The 20,154-nt window shown below is 34.5% G+C and overlaps 1 protein-coding gene across 1 annotated transcript in view; it reads left to right on the forward strand.

The window, feature by feature from the left end:
- The window catches only part of LOC121381607 (polycystic kidney disease protein 1-like 1), a 246,383-nt gene that overhangs the window by 74,191 nt on the left and 152,038 nt on the right, over nucleotides 1–20,154 (forward strand). The window contains exons 7-9 of the mRNA XM_041510943.1: nucleotides 11,178–11,264; nucleotides 12,954–14,253; nucleotides 15,362–15,502. Of these exons, the coding sequence (XP_041366877.1) occupies nucleotides 11,178–11,264; nucleotides 12,954–14,253; nucleotides 15,362–15,502 (1,528 nt within the window). The remainder of the gene's footprint in view (nucleotides 1–11,177; nucleotides 11,265–12,953; nucleotides 14,254–15,361; nucleotides 15,503–20,154) is intronic.

Below are 20,154 nucleotides of genomic sequence, written 5' to 3' on the forward strand. Positions count from 1 at the left end.
AAACTGATACTTTATAGCAATTTGGAATGAAATGACAGTATGATGAATCAATATCTCAAATACCAAGAGTTGCAATATTTATCGCCAAAGATCATTAGTAAATACGGAGTCCATCACAAAATTAGATGGTAATCAAGTGATGATGTCCTGAAAGGAATTGTTTCTTTTGCCCAGTACCCTTTCTATGAGAAATGAAGGCCTCAAAGTTTGAGAATTAGCCTGACAAAAATCTTCAAAATGTTTAGCATTTTCATTCCTTAGTACTGGTTAACTTTGTTGCATGCATGTATATCTGTCTCTTGATGTTCATGATGAAAGTGTGAATATTACAATTACTACACTAATTGTACTTGTCCCATATTTCTACTGAGATTTAATCTTCCTCTTCATAACCTGTTTTATCACTATATTTCATTTCATTTGAACTTACTTTTGTGCTTATATCCAATTAAGGTTCAAGCATGCTGTCCTGGGTACATACCTCAGCTATGTGGGCTGTCTGCCCAGGACAGTGGGTTAGTTGTTAGTTGGTTAGTGGTGAGTGAGAAAAGAGGGTCAGTCCTTAAGAACTCGTTCTGGGTTGGAGCTGGAACCGGGTTGTGAACCCTGTACCTACCAGCCTGTAGCCTGATGGCTTAACCACTGTGCCACCAAGGCCAGTTTATCACTATAACCGAAAAAGCATGATCAAAATCACTTGGATCTTGATTTATTGTTTCTCTTTATTGTTTTTAACTTTTGATTCTTTTCAAGACTGGTTTAGTATTCAGGCAATGCATTGCTCGACTGCATGAATCTCTCCCCAATTCAATAAAATAAAAGTTTTTTTTTTTTTTAACAACACACTAGAGCACATTGATTTATTAATCATTGGCTATTGTCCCCAGTTCAAGATCTAAAGTAATTTGGAACTTGATTTTAAAACAAAGTTATAATTGCATTTAACTTTCAAGAATGGCTAATACTTGATATCAGTGCAAATCTTTCAACTGCGCTCTCCCAGGCCCATTAATCTGATTCGTTTATAAAGTCAATTTTATGTTTAACCTTTTGCTAAAGTTTTAAAAATGTATATTTCACCATGTTATAGTCTTTAAAGTGCACACCATGCACATAAATATGACACCAGGGCAAGGTAGAAATTTGGTAACCAATGAGAAGGAATATAGTTTCAGTAATTTTAATGGTTAAAACTGTTGTTGAAATATTTATATTTTCACTAATCATAATATGCAAGTTATTGCAGCTTTGTCATTCTAGTTGTTCTATATGAAATTCCAGCCTCCTGTATGTGTGTGCGCGCACGTATGTGTGTATGTGCATGTGTGCGTGCGCGTGCATGTGCAATAAATTGGTTGTTGCACAGAATTTTATATAGTGTCAAGACACCATGTTACCAGAAGGTTGCCACATATCAAGACAGTCAAGAGTGACCTGTGAAAAACTGTTCATTTGAAAAAACAAAACAAAAAACAAAACAATTCCTACTAAAATTACCAAAAATGTACAGGCCATTTTGCAAAAGATAGCTGTGTGTATGATCATCTCATCTTCTATTTATCTCGGGATAAGTTTGTGATTCTATTACATTTTAACTTTATAATGCTCCAAAATACATCTCAGAGATCCTAATTTTTTCTTAGCAGAACATATTTCTTTCTGTCATATTCTACTTCATATTTTGAGTCCTACCATGGGTATATGTGCTTATTTTGATGCCCGAGTCGTGTTGGATGACCTCTGTATACACATTTAAATAGTAGTTTTTTTAAGTGAATTCTGAAAACCAATAATTTACATTACATATCAGCATTAACAGTACTGGTACTTTAAAATAGGTATGTGTGTAGGAATGTTATGAATGAAAAAGTGGTCTCAGTAAATTATGCTAACCACGATATGTTAACCAATCACATTAGCTCTCATGTTTACAGGTTGGTCACTGGAAATTGTTCATCACAATGTGACACATGGAAATGTTATTACAATGTGATCTCTCTCCCAGGTGTGCGATAAATGGAAATGTAACATGTCATGTATGATGCTCTCTTGTGACACTTGTGGCAAACGTGTGAAAACTACCAATCAATATCAGTGATTATTAATTAGTGTGGTTTCTATCCATTTAGTGACTCCTAATAAATATTCACTGGAAAAGGCTAATAATAGACAAAATATTAAAAGTTTTAATCATAACAACATAAAGTTTGTCTTGTTTAATGGCGCAATTAGAGCACATAGTATTAATGAATCATCTGAATGTCAGACAGTTGATAATTCTGGCATGTAGTCTTCAGAGGAAGGGACAGGATGTAGCCCAGTGGTCAAGTGCTCGCTTGATGCACGGTCAGTTTAAGATCGATCAAACAAACTTTACTCTTTAGAGGAAATCCATTAGTAACAAAGGATATTTTGTATGCTCTTTCCCACAGACAGGACTACACATACCACAGCCATTGATATACCAGATTTTGGTTATAGCATCTTGGACAATGTTTTATAAAATGATATCTAAACAGTTTTACTATAATTAATAAAGTAGTTGTGCAGAGCTATTGGCAGATTTCTAAAGTGTGTCACCATGAAATCAGCACCAGATCAAGAGTGCTCAGGAAGCTAGAAAAATCCCATTTCATGGATGTCACTAACCTTAGTCAGCCCAGTCAGTCTGTACCCATGTGTAACAAACCTAACACTTTTGTCAGACGGCAGTCTTCTGCAGTGAAAACTTCACCAGAATTTTAATCCATATTTTCAGCACCAGCAAGGTTTTATCACCTATGTTTCTAGACTCTGATAATCGGCACCATTTCACACCATTCCCCTTGGGCTGTGTAATTTTTTGTTCGTAATTTTGGATTAAAAAAGTCCTTATCTGAACAGAAATAATTCCTTTTTTTTTTAATTATTGTATAAAGATATATTTTAAAAACACCCCTCCTTCCCCCATATTGCTATTTTATGCAAAATAGGATATATTAATTTGAATAAATACAAGTACATGTGTAGTATTACTCTTTTAATGTCTAACTTGAAATGAAACTGAAAATTCTCAATATTTGTAAAATGTCATGCCAAAGCAGACCTGTCAACCTTTAGTCAAGAGAAAGCAGGAGGTGTGTGTTGAAAAAGCAGGAGATTTTGTCAAAAAGCAGGAGATTTTTTAAATTCACATAATACTAGTAAGTTATATGAATACTATATAATGTCATATATACTTGTTAACCTTAGATCTTGGCATTAAAAAAAAAAGTTTAAATATTATTATGATTTAATACATATTTAAAAAATGTTATCCAAAAATGAACAAACATTAACAAATTAATTAGTATATTTACGGTATTACACTTACAGCCTTACAGGTTGCGTTACATTATCATTTGTGGTTAGTGTACCTAAGTACCAAAGACAAATTTATATAAATTGTATAAATTAATATTCAGTTTTTACTATAATGAGGAACGGTGGCGTGGTACTTATTTAAAGTCATTATAATGATGCAATAAACATTGTATTTTCATTAATCATAAGTAAAACCTCATTACGGACATCGTGTGAAATATACCGGAATTATACCCATTTCCGTGAGTAACTTTATGTCAATGTCAAACACAACATTTTTTAATTGTACAAAAATAATTTCTTAAAGTGTACCCTTATAACCAACATTTTACTGTACAAACATACAAAATTAACTGACACAAGTATGTTTATACAGCTAATTGGTCTTTTCGTTGTCTTGCTGTGACATGTGATTTTAACATCAATGCATAATGCATCGTGTGTATCGCTGTCAACTCGGGAGTCTGGCAGTTCAGATTAGACATAGTTGCATTATGTAATCCAGTGGGAAGAAATTTTACAATTCAGAGGTGTTATTAGAACTAAATTGGATAGTTTTTTTTATATGGCAACACTGAATGTCAATACACAGCCTGTTGAATTAGCGGCAACACGCTTCGTAGCCATTACGATGAAAACAAACATTATAATAACACGTCATTTTATAAACTCCATGTGCTTTTTGAACAATATAAATAGGCTATCCCACACTTCTCACTTCGGCAAAGGTTAAACAGTCGGGACAATTCGGCCTGTTACATTCTCAAAAACCGAAAGTAGTCGACATTTTCCGAATGAGAAAAAAAGGCAGAGTTACTTCCCTTATGTTATTTTGACAAAAGAGGATCAATTTTTTTTTAATGCTTACAAAAATGTCATTTAACAGGAGATATTGTCTCCAGCACAGGTGAAAGGAGATTTGATCAAATACCAGGAGACTCCCGCGGAATCTGGGAGGGTTGACAGGTCTGTGCCAAAGCAATGGGTGTCAAGTAATATTCTAGAAATAAAACCCTGTGCATGTATTATAAACATTTAACAAAAAAGTTTTACAATGTCAATAATAAATGGTCTGGCTAATAAACATTCCAAAGTTATTGACATTCCATGCTCGAAAACATAAACACTGCTCGTACCACCATGTGGTGCAATAATCAAATTAAACAAAAAAAAATTCCACATTTCCTGTTGACATAATTTCTGTAATAAGTTTGGATCAATGGATACATCTTGTGTATTTTGAAAATACTTTATTAAATGTACATTCATAGACAAAAATAATGGGGTTTTTTTGTGGGTTTTTTTCTTAATTTAGTTACTATGATGAGTTATTAGTAAGTCCTCAGAAATATATATATATATATCTATCTTGACAATTTAAACAAATACATCATCTGATTTACTGGTATATTTATGCACCAGTAAATTTAGGACACAACATCTTAAAGCTATGTCTCCATGTGCACGTATGCATGGACGTATGTGTATGCGTAATGACTGTCTTCATGTGTGCTTTGAAGAATGCGTAAAAAAAATTGGCGTGATGTCACAACGTGTAAATTGAGGAAGTGGCCACCGAAATAGGAGTAGGGGAAAAGTTCTAGCCCTTCTGGACGAAGAAGAGGATGATGACATGTTACTGGCACTGACAATTGCCACAACTTTAAGAAAGAGGGTTAGGGTGTTCAAGTTGAAAAGATTGAAATCATGAAAAGACGCACACAATGTTGGCTTCAAATTTAGCGGGAAATTCACTGATGACATAATTTTATGGAATTTAGGTGTTTGTACTGCGTGAGCATAGAGAAATATTTGCTACATGTACGGCTTCTGTGCCTATGATTTTTTTATGCAGACGCTCACGCATATGTATACGTACACATGGAGACACCACAATTTAAATACATATTTTTAAATAAGCACACGTTCGCGCATACACATGTATACACATTCGTGCACATGGAGACATAGCTTAAATCTTACATAAGATTGTCTTAAGATTCCATGGATTGCCATGAAAATTGCAGGTTAGTAATAAATTGATTACTATATTTATGGCTGTTTGATACCATTGTATATACTAGTAACTTGCTTTTGCTAGTTAGATAGTTTTTAAACAACTCATTGTAAAATAAAGGTATCACACTGCCACTACTTTAGTATCGTCTATTTCTAATCTGAATATTTTATTGTCTTGCAACGTTTGAAATGATAAAACATTTTATGTACTTTTGTTGACAATGTCTGTTTCTGTGTGTATACTGAAATGTGATTAATCACAAAATGAGATGAAAGTTGTTGGTGTAAAACAAACAAGTCCTGTTTACAAGTGCATCCCATCCTGCTAGACAGGTCCTGGCTATACCTGCCTCCTCGAGCTACAAGCCATCCTGAAACATTAAAGGTAAAATGTTTATATGACCGAATGCAGCCCCAGTGATAACTTGGCTTTTTATGACCACCCATATGGCACACTGTTGTGGGATAAAATGTTGCCAAGATGGGCATGTTTCTTGTAACCAGGCAACTGGAAGCTTGAACTTAGTCTGTCATCCCCGTTTATGACAGTCCTGTTGATTGGCTACGTTTTCAAGGCAGGATAGGTATGACTGTAAAATGATTGGGTTTTGTCTTGTAAATCAGTTATAAGTTGCTGTCAGCCCCAGCTGCATTTGAGTGTATTTACCTTAGATCTGAAGAGTAATTGAGGCTTTGATTTATGAGGGTCTTGTTTTTGCTATGGCCGTTGTTCTTGCATTGTAGCTAAGTGGACTGTCCTGGAAACACGAGGTAGGTTGGTTGTTACCTTTCAGCTGCATGATAACCAACTGTCGCCCACATGACAACCTTTTAAAAAAAAGCATTTCATTTAATCCTCGCAAATATATATGCATATGTGTGTTATATATGTGTGTACATGTATATATGTTATTTTAAATGCTTATAATATTTCCATTTCATTTATTACCCTTTATTTTCTAATATGTCTAATTAGGGTTGGGACAGTTTTTGTTTTAGGTTTTTTTTATTGTTTTTTTTAGATTTTTAAAAATTACTTATTGCTATAATTGTTTTCTTATAATGTTATAATTTCAGCAGTTAAAACAGTAAAAAGCTTTAGAATCAATCAAAACCCATTACATTATTATATTTATGTTTACTTGGATACATATATGGTTTAGGTCTTGGTCTTAATTTCCCTCATTTATACTAAACAATCGTTATGGGTGAACACTAAACAACAAAACCTATATTAAATTTGGCTAAAATAAAAAGCTAATGTATGTATTTATACAAATATTAATATCCAGTATAACAATGACTTGTTTTGATGAGTATAAAATTATGTTCTGAAGTTAACTAGGTATAAAGTAAAGTTAAAACAAGACCCCCCTCCCACAAAATTAAAAAATGTTTTGCCAAGTTGTATTGAAATATCAGATGACATTCCATATGTTTTAATTTTTAATAACGGCTATTTCAGTTTAATAAAAAATAATTGGAAATGCATCATTAAAATAGCTTTTTGACTAAAAGGAAATTGGCCAGCAGTTAACTCCAATAGTAACATAATCATAAGATATTTCCCAACAGTAGTGACATACTGAAAATTATCAATAAATGAGGTCACATTCAGATAACTATGATCATCCTCATTTTTTGATAGTTTGGAAAGTTTAGTGTAGGCATTTTGTAAAAACAACTTACCCTGTTTACATGAAAGCAACAGTAGAAATATTTACTTCTTGTTGTGAATACAAAGTATACAGTAAAATAGATTTAAAATGAATAGCTCATAATGAATCATTTTGTTATAAGGTTAGCCTATAAACTTTTGATAAGTCATTGAAAAATAAACACATTGCATGTATTTTTGTTTTCCGTATATAATGTGGCTTTTTATTGTGTAGTAGCTTTAAGTGTGAAATCCTTCAGTACTATATAAACATGTGTGAATTATAACCACAATAACCCTATTTATACCCTGTATAATGCTACATGTATTCATATTAATTCATAATAAACTTACCTCAAACCAACTTACATATTTTTAATTATACTTTATAAAATTTACAAAGAGTTTTATTTTAATTTTATTGTGTATAACATGACATTTTTTAAAGACGTGAATATAAAATTATTTTTGACAAAAAACATTTTTGAAAAATAATGTTAAGATGTGCATTGTGTATAAGAAATAAAAGGAATTAAGGACAGAATAATTTTAATGTGATCTATATAGAGTTTAAATTGTACTTACTCTAGTCATTCACAACATGACCGCTTGAGGGAGGGTGTAACTCGGTAATTAAACATTGATATGAGATGTGATGGGTTGTGGATCCATTGGGTTTTCCCATTACAACCAGTGCCTCATGGTGGGTATGTTAAAAATCAAGTCTTTGGAAAAGTGTAGACACTGGGCTTGAAATAGCAACCTGTTAAAAGCAGTCAATTTTTTTTGTTTTTTGTTTTTTTGTAAGATCTGCAGGTGAAATAAAAATTTGCCTGCTATAACCGACCAGAAAATTGCAGTCCCAATTTTTCACTTTCTTACCCTGTTTTATTTCCAACAGGCCATATATTTTTTTTCTTAGCATGGGATATTACATTTGGCCTGCTATTTTTTTTTCTTTTTTTTTTCTTTAAATAATGACAGGCCATATTTGACTCCTGAGATAAAACAAAATCTATTTGCAATATAATAGAATTAGCCTATGGAAACAAAAATTTCATTTTACTGTCTAGACTAATTGTTGCAATAACAACATGTTAGACTTATATTAGATGTTTAAAATGTGCTGGGGTGTCCATAAATTATCCTTTTCTTTTTAAATGAGTAATGCAGAAGTCATGTTAGATGTTTAAAATGTGCTGGGGTGTCCACACATTATCCTTTCTTTTTTAATGAGTAATACAGAAGTCAAGGGTTTTGTATTTGTTTTTTACAAAACAATATTTGTTATATTATATGCATACATATTTGTGTTGTTGCATGCATATATAATATACATATATGCGACATTAAACATATACAGTATATAGATTTATAAAATTATGTGATTAGTAAAATATGCAAAATCCATGAAATTCAGGTGTAATAGTTGACAGTTTTAATCAAAAATGTGATCCGTTATCTAATGGCTATTCCAGAATTGATCACATGAGTGATGGGAGGACCTGTGATTAGTATGTTGTGCTTATCAAGTATACAGCATCTTTTCCCTTGATTATTAATCACCGGCTGTCAGGCATTTGGTAATTCTGATATATAGTCTTAGAGAGAAAACCTGTTAAATTTTTTCATTAGTAACAAGGGGTCTTTTATATGCACCATCCCACAGACAGGATAGCACATACCACAGCCTTTGATATTATCAGTCATGGTGCACTGGATGGTTCACCAATGGGGATTGCAACTAGTAACACACACCCCTCCCCCAATGACTGGTTGTACTGTCCTGCTTATAGAAAAGATCCCTCTCTGCTTTATCAGTAGGAGTAGCCCATGTGGCAGCAGTAAGTTTCTCCTCTTTCGGGAACAAATGTTAAAATGGCCGTTTGTCTTGACAGAAAACGGCCACAATTTAAAATGTGCTTGAGTTGTTAAACATTCCTTTTCTTTCCTTGCCATCGTGTGATCAATTGTGGAACAGGCCTATTTAGTAACATAGAGATAATATAAGGAAGAAAATAGTTTATTACTTCATTGGTTGGAGAAGATCACATGCATATATAATCTCAGTTATTGTTAATAGCTAAATGATTTTAAAAACTCTTTTTTTTATTAAAATTGATGCAATAATAAAAATAAAAATTTATTGGCAGACATTATTTAGAAATACCTAGTAAGAAAAACAATACATATTCCATCTTATTTCTTGTGCATTTGGTGGATAATTCCAGACAGTTTGATCACGATAGCAAATGTTGTTACATACGTTTTTATCTGATAATGTCCAATAGTCCTGAGAGGTTTGTTGTATGTGTTTACCCATACAAATAAAGACAAGCCATAAATTTGTCCAACCCATTTGGATGTGCCAGATAAAAGTTAAAGTGGCATTTCAGGAGAAGATTGTAAACTTTACTAGCAGTTTACAAACATCAAAGTGGATACCTTGAGAATGAAATCGTGTAACGGGAGAGGCTAGTTCTAGGGAGATAAGAAAGAACATTTTCTCTTTGACATGCACCAAAAGAATGAATCCACATAAGGGATCTGTTTGTTTGAAGTATCATTCAGTAACTGATGGCATGTCAGAGGTAGCTGTTGTCCATCTTGTTGGGACTTTCAAAATCTTGTTTCACTGTGAAGAATAAGTTAAAACAGTGGGTGTTGCAAAATCTCTGTTTCCTTTTTTTTTTTTTTTTTTTTAACTACATTTTTATTTTAAAATGCTGGAACTTCAGCTGAAACTATTTCTATATAGAAATTATTTGTTTAGATGTATATTGATTGTTGTGTAACTTATTAAAGACATTATGTGTGACAGCATTTTGGTATTCCCTCGATGTGGATATCCCCATGAAGGCCCTTTGCTTGTCTTACATTGTGTATCTTGACCCTTATCTGTGTTTATTGGAGCCAATTAAGTATATCACCATGATTAAACAAATTGCCCTTCCTATTGTGATGTATTATGCAATGCTGTAAACAAGATTTGGAAGAGATTCTGGCTGAAATTAGGTAACTAGAGGGTGAACAGCTGCATGCACACATTGTAATTTAATTAAATCTTTTTTTTTTTTTTTTGCATAGCACCTACATAATGGTGTTGAGTGGTGACCTATGTCAACTATATACATTGAAATTGACACTACAGATAGACAATTACATAATATGGTTCAGTTTAACATTTCTTTACATTATTATTGGGATGAATCAAGAGTGATTTATCTCTGAGTTGAGTATCTTCTACCTGTTTTGTTTTTTCCCATTCTAACTTGTATATTAAAAACTATACACCATACTATACCCCATACTAGCCAATATTATGAGTGTTTTTGTCAATACTTCTAGTTTGGCTTGACATAAAAAACAACAACAACAACTGTTTTGGAAATGGTAAAAAGGTCCCATTTTTATGTGTAGTTTGTAAAAAACATTAGTCATATATTATAAAGAAAACAGCAAATTCTCGGCAAAGAATGTTGTCTGCTCATGGAGTTTGAAATTATATTTTCTTGATATGTTTATTCTACTGAACTCAGTGTATGATCAGTCTTTTGTTAGTGTGTGTCTGGTAATTGGAGATTATTTTTTGTGTGTAAGATAAAAATATTGAGAAATAATCATTCTGAATTCCATGAGCAGGCGACATTTTCCACTATAGGTGAGTATTGCAGTTTTATTTATATCTTGATCAATGTGTTCACAATTTGCACATAATATTAACAGAATATTTGAGTTAATTGCAAAACAGTTTTCCTTTTATTTTTACATCAAACCAAATTGGAATTATTGATAAAAAACACTTTACATTTTTGCTGGTATATTGCAGTCCTATGTGTAATTAACACACAAAAAAATACCCTGTGTTTCTAATAAAAAATTATAGCCTTTGTGGTTACTTCAGGTTTCCCCTTCCTTTCTGTTTACACCAGGTAACACAATTACTGATTTCCGAATTAGTGTGTTTAATGAACCTTTATTTTGTTGCAGAAAATGAACTCTATTACCATCATTCTTTGTAAAATTGATTTTCTTTTTGCAAAAATATGGGGTCTGGCCATGTGCACTGATGGAATTGATAAGTAGCGTTGAGGATGTGCAATAAATAACTCAGTTGTAAATCTTGCTAATCCTGACAAAACTGTTTAATATCTTTCAGGATTATGTCTTCTCGACTACTGGCGTGCACACAGTGACCGCTACGGTGTTCAACAGCTATGGCAGTGTGGAGAAGAACCTCACAGTGGTAGGTACATATGTGTGTGTGTGTGTGTGTGTGTGTGTGTGTGTGTGTGTGTGTGTGTGTGTCTGTGTCTGTGTGTGTGTGTGTGTGTGTGTGTGTGTGTGTGTGTGTGTGTGTGTGTGTATATATATATATGTGTGTGTGTGTGTGTGTGTGTGTGTGTATGTGAGTGTGTATGTGAGTGTGAGTGAGAGTGAGTGTGAGTGAGTGTGTGTGTGTGTATGTCTGTATGTGTGTGTGTGTGTGTGTCTGTATGTATGTATGTCTGTCTGTATGTCTGTATGTATGTCTGTATGTCTGTCTGTATGTATGTCTGTATGTATGTTTGTATGTATGTATATATATATATATGAAGGGTTCACAGAAATAACTTATGATGCAGGGCTTTTATATTTTGAATAAAAATCTGGTAGCCATGGGATCAATGTTTTAAAAAATGTACTAGTCCCGATTAAAAAATCACTAGCCCTAATTTACTTCAAGTAAATTAAATTTTACTAATAGTAAATTGGAGATATAGCTTAAAGCCCCGGGGGTGGGGTAGGCCAGGATATTGATATTTACAAAATAGTCTTAAATGCAGCATTTGACAACTTTTGTTCACTTGCCGTCGGGCATGGTGATAGTAGTTATTTAATATCCCAACCTTGAATATCATTAGCCATGGGAGTTAGGCTACCATAATCTAGAAGCCATGTATGATGTTGAAACAGATAGTTAGCATTATAACGGTTGTATATGTCAAGGTCGCAATGACACACTAAATTAAAAAACTATTATTATGGTAGGCCTTTAAAAGTAGTACTTTCTTAAGCATAAATATTCAAACATGTGACATCACACATTATTCCTGTGGACTCTTCATATGTATACTGATCAATGCTTCAAGAATGCAGCAATTAACAGTGGTGGGGATTTTACATACAGAGATAATATGTCCTTGAATTCACTTCATAACAGAAAAGCAACCCAGAATAATTATGTCATGATTGAAAACCAAATCGGAATAATTACATCATAAAATATCAACCCAGAATAATGACTTTCTGAAAGATCAACTGAAAATAATCACGAACTCAGAATTAATAACCACAACATGTCACATAATACATTTTGTTATTATTTTTGGGGGCGCCATTATATTTTTCATTACAAACAAGGGATTTTTTATATGCACTTTACCACAGACAAAACAGCACATACACAGCCTTTGATATACCAGTCTTGGGGCAATAGTTGGAACAGGGAAAAACATTCTTACAAAATGGTTCCACCAATTGGGATTGATCCTTTAACCCAAGCACTTCAGGCAAAGGCCATCTTGATTGAGGAAGATTCCACCCCTGGCTATCAGCATTTTGGCTGGTAGGTACCATACTGCAGCATGGTTCACACCTTATTACCAATTTCCACCCAGACAGAGTTTTAGCTGCTCACTAACTAGTAACAACTAACCCCAACCCCTGTCCTAGACAGTCAGCCCAGATTATTAAAGTGTGCAGAGGACATTGTGTTTCAAATTTAAATGGATATAAGCACAAAATTGTAATAATGTATTGACATTTATTTGAAACGAAATACTTGGTTGAAGCAATACCACCAGTGGGAAAACTAGGCTAAGAAATTGACCTATCATTGCAGTATAATATACAATGAGGACTTCTTTTGATCCTGGTTTTCTATGTTTTACAGGTTGCTATGGAAAAGAATCTTGGAGATGTTTCTTTTTCACTTGCTGAAGACTTCCCTGGTGGTGCAGTCAAAGTTAACAAACCAATCAGATTTCTTGTCACTGTGGAAACAACATTCAGACAAAACACTCAGCTTATCGTGGACTTTGGCGTTGGTGAGACAAAGCAGGTTTCTTTGCAGGAAGCCCGGAACAGAACGGAGAATTCTACAACTGAAGACGTGGATGATGTCTTGGAGGAAGAACTGGATGGCCTGGTGTTGGTGGCCAGCTATGGCGATGGCTGTAACCTGAGCATTGAGTTCCAGTATGTATACGAGGTGGAGGGCGCCTTCAATCCTGACATCCTCATCTTCAACAACTACAGCTTTGTCCCCATGTTCTTCAAGAAGCCCATCATTGTTCAGAATGAACTCACCGTCCCCAAGCTCCAGATGGATGAAACTGTACTAGTGAACACTTCTACAGAATTGCAGCTCCATTTCTTGACATCGTCCGTCAATCTGAGTGTGATGTGGATGATATACGACCAGGAGCACAAGCTTCTTGATAACATAACCACCACTTCTTCCCACTTGACCTACGTTTTTCACCAATATGGCAGGTACATGGTTTCAGTGACAGCAAGAAATTTAATAAATTCTGTGTCAACCCTTGGTTCCGTTATTGCACAGCATCCCATTGACCATCTCTCTGCCTTCTGCTCTCCTCATCAGTATGTCAGACTTGGGCAGACGGTAAGCTGTGTGGCAGAAGTCACCAAAGGGGATGATGTCATCTTCGAGTGGAACTTCAAGGACAGTGGACGGATTGCAAAAGTAATCACCAATCATTCATCAGTGGCAAATTACCTGTACCAACGTCCAGGAAGGTATAGTGTTGGTGTCCTGGCTTTCAATTCCATCAGTCGCAAAACCATGACACTGCACCCAATCACAGTGGAAGAACCTTTAAACAAAGTGGATTTTTTCACTTCTGGGCCATCTTTGGTAGGAGTCCCAGTGTATCTGATTGCTAAAATCAACTGCTGGTGTACCTTTGTTGAATTTGAATTTAACTTGGGTGATGGTCGGCGTTCCTATAAAGATGTTAAGAAAACCGATGGTAACTTGTATTTCCTGAGCCATGCCTTCAAGCATCCAGGCATCTACAAAGTGACGGTGTATGCTTCTAACCATGTGTCTGAGGTGAATGAAACCATCACAGTGCTCATTCAGTCTGGCCTGGAAGATGTGGAATTTGATGTCCTGAATAAGCCTCTCATCCAAGGATTTACAGCATTGCTAGTGGCACAAACAGCAGGTATGATTCTCATTTTTTGTTTTAGTCAGTGTGGGTGCTATTAACAGGAGGGCCTCAACACAGGGATAAGCCAATTTTAGTTAAGCCAATTTTCAGGTATCTAGAGTATTTCCTTGAAAATGATTAAAATGTAGTTAATTTAAGGAATATTTAATTAGCCAAAGACTTAATGTTGGAGCCACTTGGTATAAAAATTAGCAGTTGGCTAATTTGGCAATGTGCAGGATGAGCCCTGTAACAGATTACTAAATTAAATGGTGGTGTCTATAATCATGTGCCTCGGTGGCGTAGTGGTTAAGCCATCGGACTACAGGCTGGTAGGTACAGGTTCGCAGCCCGGTACCGGCTCCAACCCAGAGCGAGTTCTTAAGGGCTCAATGGGTAGGTGTAAGGCCACTACACCCTCTTCTCTCTCACTAACTACTAACCAACTAACAATTAACCTACTGTCCTGGACAGACAGCCCAGATAGCTGAGGTGTGTGCCCAGGACAGCGTGCTTGAACCTTAATTGGATATAAGCACGAAAATAAGTTGAAATGAATGAATGTGACTATATAGTGTTTGTATATAATACGAAGCCATTTCCATTAGTTTTTAGTAGATGGTGAACAATAATGAACCCAATAACTTTGATCGTTATGGTTAATGGTATTAATATATGAAGTCAGCCAGCCAGCCAACCTTAAATTTACTGGCTTAGCCATATACTGGTTCGATCAAACACCAAGGTTATCAATATTGGAACTGAGCAGTGATGTCATCTACAGGAAAAACATTCCTATAAGTTGTTTTTTTATATAAAATTCCATCACCCTCGGTGAATGTACGATCTTGACCATGCATTCTTTACAAAGACACCTCTGATTGGTAACAGAAGTTTGTATTCATTGTGTTTGAACATTAAAGCGTGAATTCGAACTGATTGCAATTACCAAGTTCTATATGGATACTCCTCGTGGCCAGATTATGTGGTCAGGGAGTTGGGTATGTACTATAAGCAACTAATGACAGTAAACAGAGGTTGGCTTGTAGAACTACACGACAAGCCAGCAATTTATAAGTGATAGAATGCGTTCAGTTAGTGTTTGTTGAATGTTTTATTACAGGTCAGGTTCCGACACAAGGAGATCTGATGTTTGAATGGGTCTTCCCAGACAACACGTCTGTGTTGACTCGGTCGCCTGTCGTTGAAAAGACCTTTAATGAAGCTGGCAATCATACAGTGGAACTCAGAGTCAGAAATGAAGGTAACCAGTCGTTTTGGTCCAGTCTTGACAAAGTTAAAACACTATAAAAAGATATAGGTATTATTTTTTCTGTTGATGGCAGCAGTGACAGCATCACCCTTTGTGTTAGGCTTCATGTTTACAAACTATATAAGTCCTGGACCAATTGAACTTCGTTTATAGTTCATCTCAGAGGATGTTAATTGTTATTTTAATTTTAAAACTTCGTCTCTCAAATACAGGGCCCATATTTTCGAAGCTATCTTAGCACTATGAAATCGTAAAATCATTGTAGGCTATGATATTAGTATGGCATGTGCTGTAATATTGTCATAGCCTACAATGGTTTTACAATTTCATAGTGCCTAAGATAGCCTTGAAATTCCCTAGCCTGGATGTCACAACTATTGTGATCCATTGTCTTTACAAAGGCCGGTTCAATCCAGACATGATGAGTGATTACTGCTGGTTCTTACAACAGAAGAACAATTCCATGTACAACTGTAAAAGCAAGTCTCACTCACTTTTGAACACTGCTGAATGGTGCCAATGCTGACTATATCATGTTATGATGCTTTTATTAGGTTCTTTTTCTATAACTTTAATTTGTATATAAGCGCTATTCTACTATCTAAAAATGACATGCACATAATTATTAAGCAATGTACAATGTAGTGATATACAGTCTCAAAGTCTCTAATAAAGCATGGTGGGTATCACCGACAAATATACATAACTTGAAAACCTGACATGCTTGCTAAATCTGACTTCATATTTGGAATCAGCGACCCAAATTTAGTCCAAAACACCCTAACTGTGAAACCGCATGATACAATGTAATTGTATAATTAACTTGCAATCTGAGTCCGTTGGCCCGATGGTATGAGACCTGATGACACAATATTTGTGAATGTAGAATGCCATCATTGTTCAACTTAAAAACACATGAAGTCATCGCTATCAAACACTGACGACATCAGATTCTAATTAATTATTAAGAATATTTAAAAAAGAAAAAAAGATAAAAATCACATATAAACAAATAAAACCAAAACCAATTATTTTAAGATAATACAAACATCAGGCTTACAAAAAATTAATAATTTTAAGTTAGAGAATGTAAAAACTAAAATAACAAGACTTTATGATGTGAAGGAATCGTTATATATATTATATTCAATGGCAACTTGGAAAAATGGATCTAACATAACTAGGTCGAGAATTACAATCCCTTGATGAAAAGTCTTTAATATACCAGTGAAGGTGCACAAAGTCTTCACAGTGATCCTACTACATATTATACTTCAGTTAACATTTGGTAATTTTGACATGTAGTCTTAAAGAGGAAACATGATACATTTTTTCATTAGTATCAAGGGATTTGTTTATATACCATCCCACAGACAGGATAGGACATACCATGGCCTTTGATATACCAGTCGTAGTGCACTGGCTTGAACAAGAAATAGCCAAGTAGGCCCACTGACAGGGATCGATCCCAAACCGACCGTGCATCAAGTGAGCGCTGTACCACTGGGCTACATCCTGTCCCAATCCCAGATGAAGGATGCCGTTGAAATATAGGAACAAATTGTAAAGAATGTGTTTTAAATTTATCTTATTTTGGGATTTTTATACAGATTCAGTACTGACAAAATGTATAAGATGCAAATTGCAATACATGTACAATGATGTTACTAATTACATGTATTTGTTACAAAGGATGAAAGGGACAGGAGAAAAAAGCTTGAGGCACAGAACCAAAATTTGATTGTTGTGCTATAATTGTTGTGTAATGTTATGCTATCTTTGTAAAACAGGTTGCTTGTTTGGGGTTTTTTCATTAAAAAAAAAAAGAAAAAGAAAAAAAAGAAGTCCGAGCATAGTGCTGTCTTTAATAATCCTGTTTTGGCGGTCACAGATCAGAAAACCCAAATTACTATGATTTGACAGAAATTCAGTTCCTATCTACTGAAAAAACTACATATTCTCCATCGGAAATTCATCGTGATTCCATATTTTAAATTTTTACTAAAACGTTTTGATGGATTGAATATTTCTTTCTGCTGAGTAATTGACTTGTTCGAACTAGAGGTGTATTCCTGTTACACTTGAACAACCCGTCCCCAAAAGCATCCTTAAATTATTAGTGTTACTGTTTTCAATAAATCTATTTAATATATATATATAATTTAAACATACTTCAGGACAATATTTAGTTTTTGTCACTACTTCCAAATGATACAGGATTATATGAAGGTGTTAGTGTGTGTGTGTGTTGTGTGTGCGTACCCACTTTAAATAAGTTTTATGTGACCATATATATTATATGCATAAAATTGATACATCATTTATATGCAGTATAAAAATTAAAAGCTTGATTAGCATTTTTTTTTTGTTGTACAAGGCTTACATGTAAGTCCATAACAAAGCTCAAACCTTTCTTTGAATTAGTTTGCATTTAGTTTGTCGGGATTGGTTCTTTTAATTCAGTGAGCTAAACCTTTGGTGTTGTACATATATAGCCTGTTACAAAAATGTGTACTATCACTATCACCATGCAAAGAAAAAAGAAAAAAAATCTGGCAGAGGGTGTTGTTGTGTTTGGCTCGTCATCAAGAAATTTCCCTATGATTGTTTGGATCACATTATAGAATATGCTCTGATGAAACGTAAGATGGCAGCCACATGAGACATGCCTTTGTTTTCTAAAGGTAGTAGTCGAGAAAGCATTACAAAAAAAGATGCAATATTCCATTTCTGTTAAATGTCAGTAGATTCTAAATGGATCACCGACTTCTTGGTTCTTTATAAAATTGTTCTCTTTTTTTTCTGATGTTTTTGAATTGCAGCTTTTAAATGACCATATGTTTGACACCCAGTAGCCGATGATTAATAAATTAATGTGCTCTAGTGGTGTCATTAAACAAAACAAACTCTATGCTGCAGCTTTTATATAATAAAATTACATAATGAAAATAACAAAAGAACAAAAAACCACGTAAATGTTTAAAATGTTAAATTAGGCAAATTATTCCATCTTATTTTAAGTAAAAAGTATGTTTTTTAGTCCCCATTTGGACTTGACTAGAGGTTTTGTCCCCCTCTGTCTGTTTTTGTCTGTCTGTTTTTTCCATCCATCCATCCATCCATCCATCCATCCATCTATCCATCTGAGATTTAGTTTTCTTTAATTGCAAGTTTGAGATCAGTCATTTAATGCAAAATAAGTAATTCATATGTACTGAAAAATGTTTGCTATTAGAAGAAAACAAAATATCACATAACTGTATTGTATCCTAAAAGGGGTTACTATTTGAAATTGCATTGTCATATTTGGTCACAAAGAGTGTTATTAGCTTTTGCTTTAGCATTTCAGGTTTTATTGCCTGCCAGCTGACATTTAATTACACAAATTGAATAGACAAAGCATTGCTATGCATTGTAGTTTTATCGTGGCAGGAAATTGCATAAAATTCGGAATAACTGTCAGTTGCTGCTCAAATGAAAAAAAAGGTTATTAGGTGGTTTTCTCTCTCCACGAAGCAAGTACTGTGTTGTGGTTATTTACGGTTATATGGCGTTAGACATATGGTTAAGGACCACACAGATATTGAGAGAGGAAACCCACTGTTGTGACTTCATGGGCTATTCTTTTCAATTAGCAGCAAGGGATCTTTTATATGCACCATCCCACAGACAGGGTAGTACATACCATGGCCGTTGATATACCAGTCATGGTGCACTATCTGGAATGAGAAACAGCCCAGTGGGTGTTGTGGTAAAGTACAACATACAACTGTATACAAATCTCAACATCTCCCCTCCCCTCCCCTATCTCCCCTATCCTGTCATTCTGTATCTATCTCTGTCAATCTGTCACTCTAAGGCTCTCTGTATCTTTGTCTTGTTCTCTCCATTTTTCCATATCTTCATCCCTCTGCTCATGTATCTGTGTGTGTATGGAAGAAGGTTACTGTGATAATTTGAGAAATGTGATTTGCTATTGAGATTTTGAAATGTTTAAATGTAGGTCAATTACAGAGTGCTCACCTATATCGCCAGGAGATGTCAATGTGAAATTATTCCATCTTCCACCCAGTGCAAAAACTTCTGAGCTTTTTTTTTTTTTAATTAATAATTTTTTTTTTTTTAATTCCAACACAATCAATGGTCCATGACTGGTATAAATAATATTAATAATGTAAATGCTGATTTGTCGTGAATTAAACATTCCTTTCATGAAATCTTGAGAAATCAGATAATTGAATGTGAAGATATCAGTTTGGGAGTTAATTTCCGATCTGTTTAAGGTGATTATATGAACTGGTTTATGTGTTAGTTGTTAACGTGCTTATATCTGAGGTTTCTGGTCACACTGGCTAATAAGCAGAATTTAGCTTGGTACTGGAGTGCTTAACTAGAGTGCAACTAGTCATGAGATCAAACCCATTCAGTGGACACAATCTTAATGTTTCCCCTCCCCCCATCACATAAGATATTCTTTTTTCTCTTTCCTTTTTTTAAAAAAGCTTTATCTTATGATTTTTTGTATGTATGTTGTCTTTTTGACAAACTGCACATAAAACCGCCTATGACAATAGAAATAAAAATAAAAGCTGGAATGAACAATAACCCATTGAGGTCCACCAACAGCCAATGCATCCTTCACC

Source organism: Gigantopelta aegis, chromosome 9, assembly GCF_016097555.1.
Source record: "Gigantopelta aegis isolate Gae_Host chromosome 9, Gae_host_genome, whole genome shotgun sequence".
Classification (NCBI taxonomy): domain Eukaryota; kingdom Metazoa; phylum Mollusca; class Gastropoda; order Neomphalida; family Peltospiridae; genus Gigantopelta; species Gigantopelta aegis.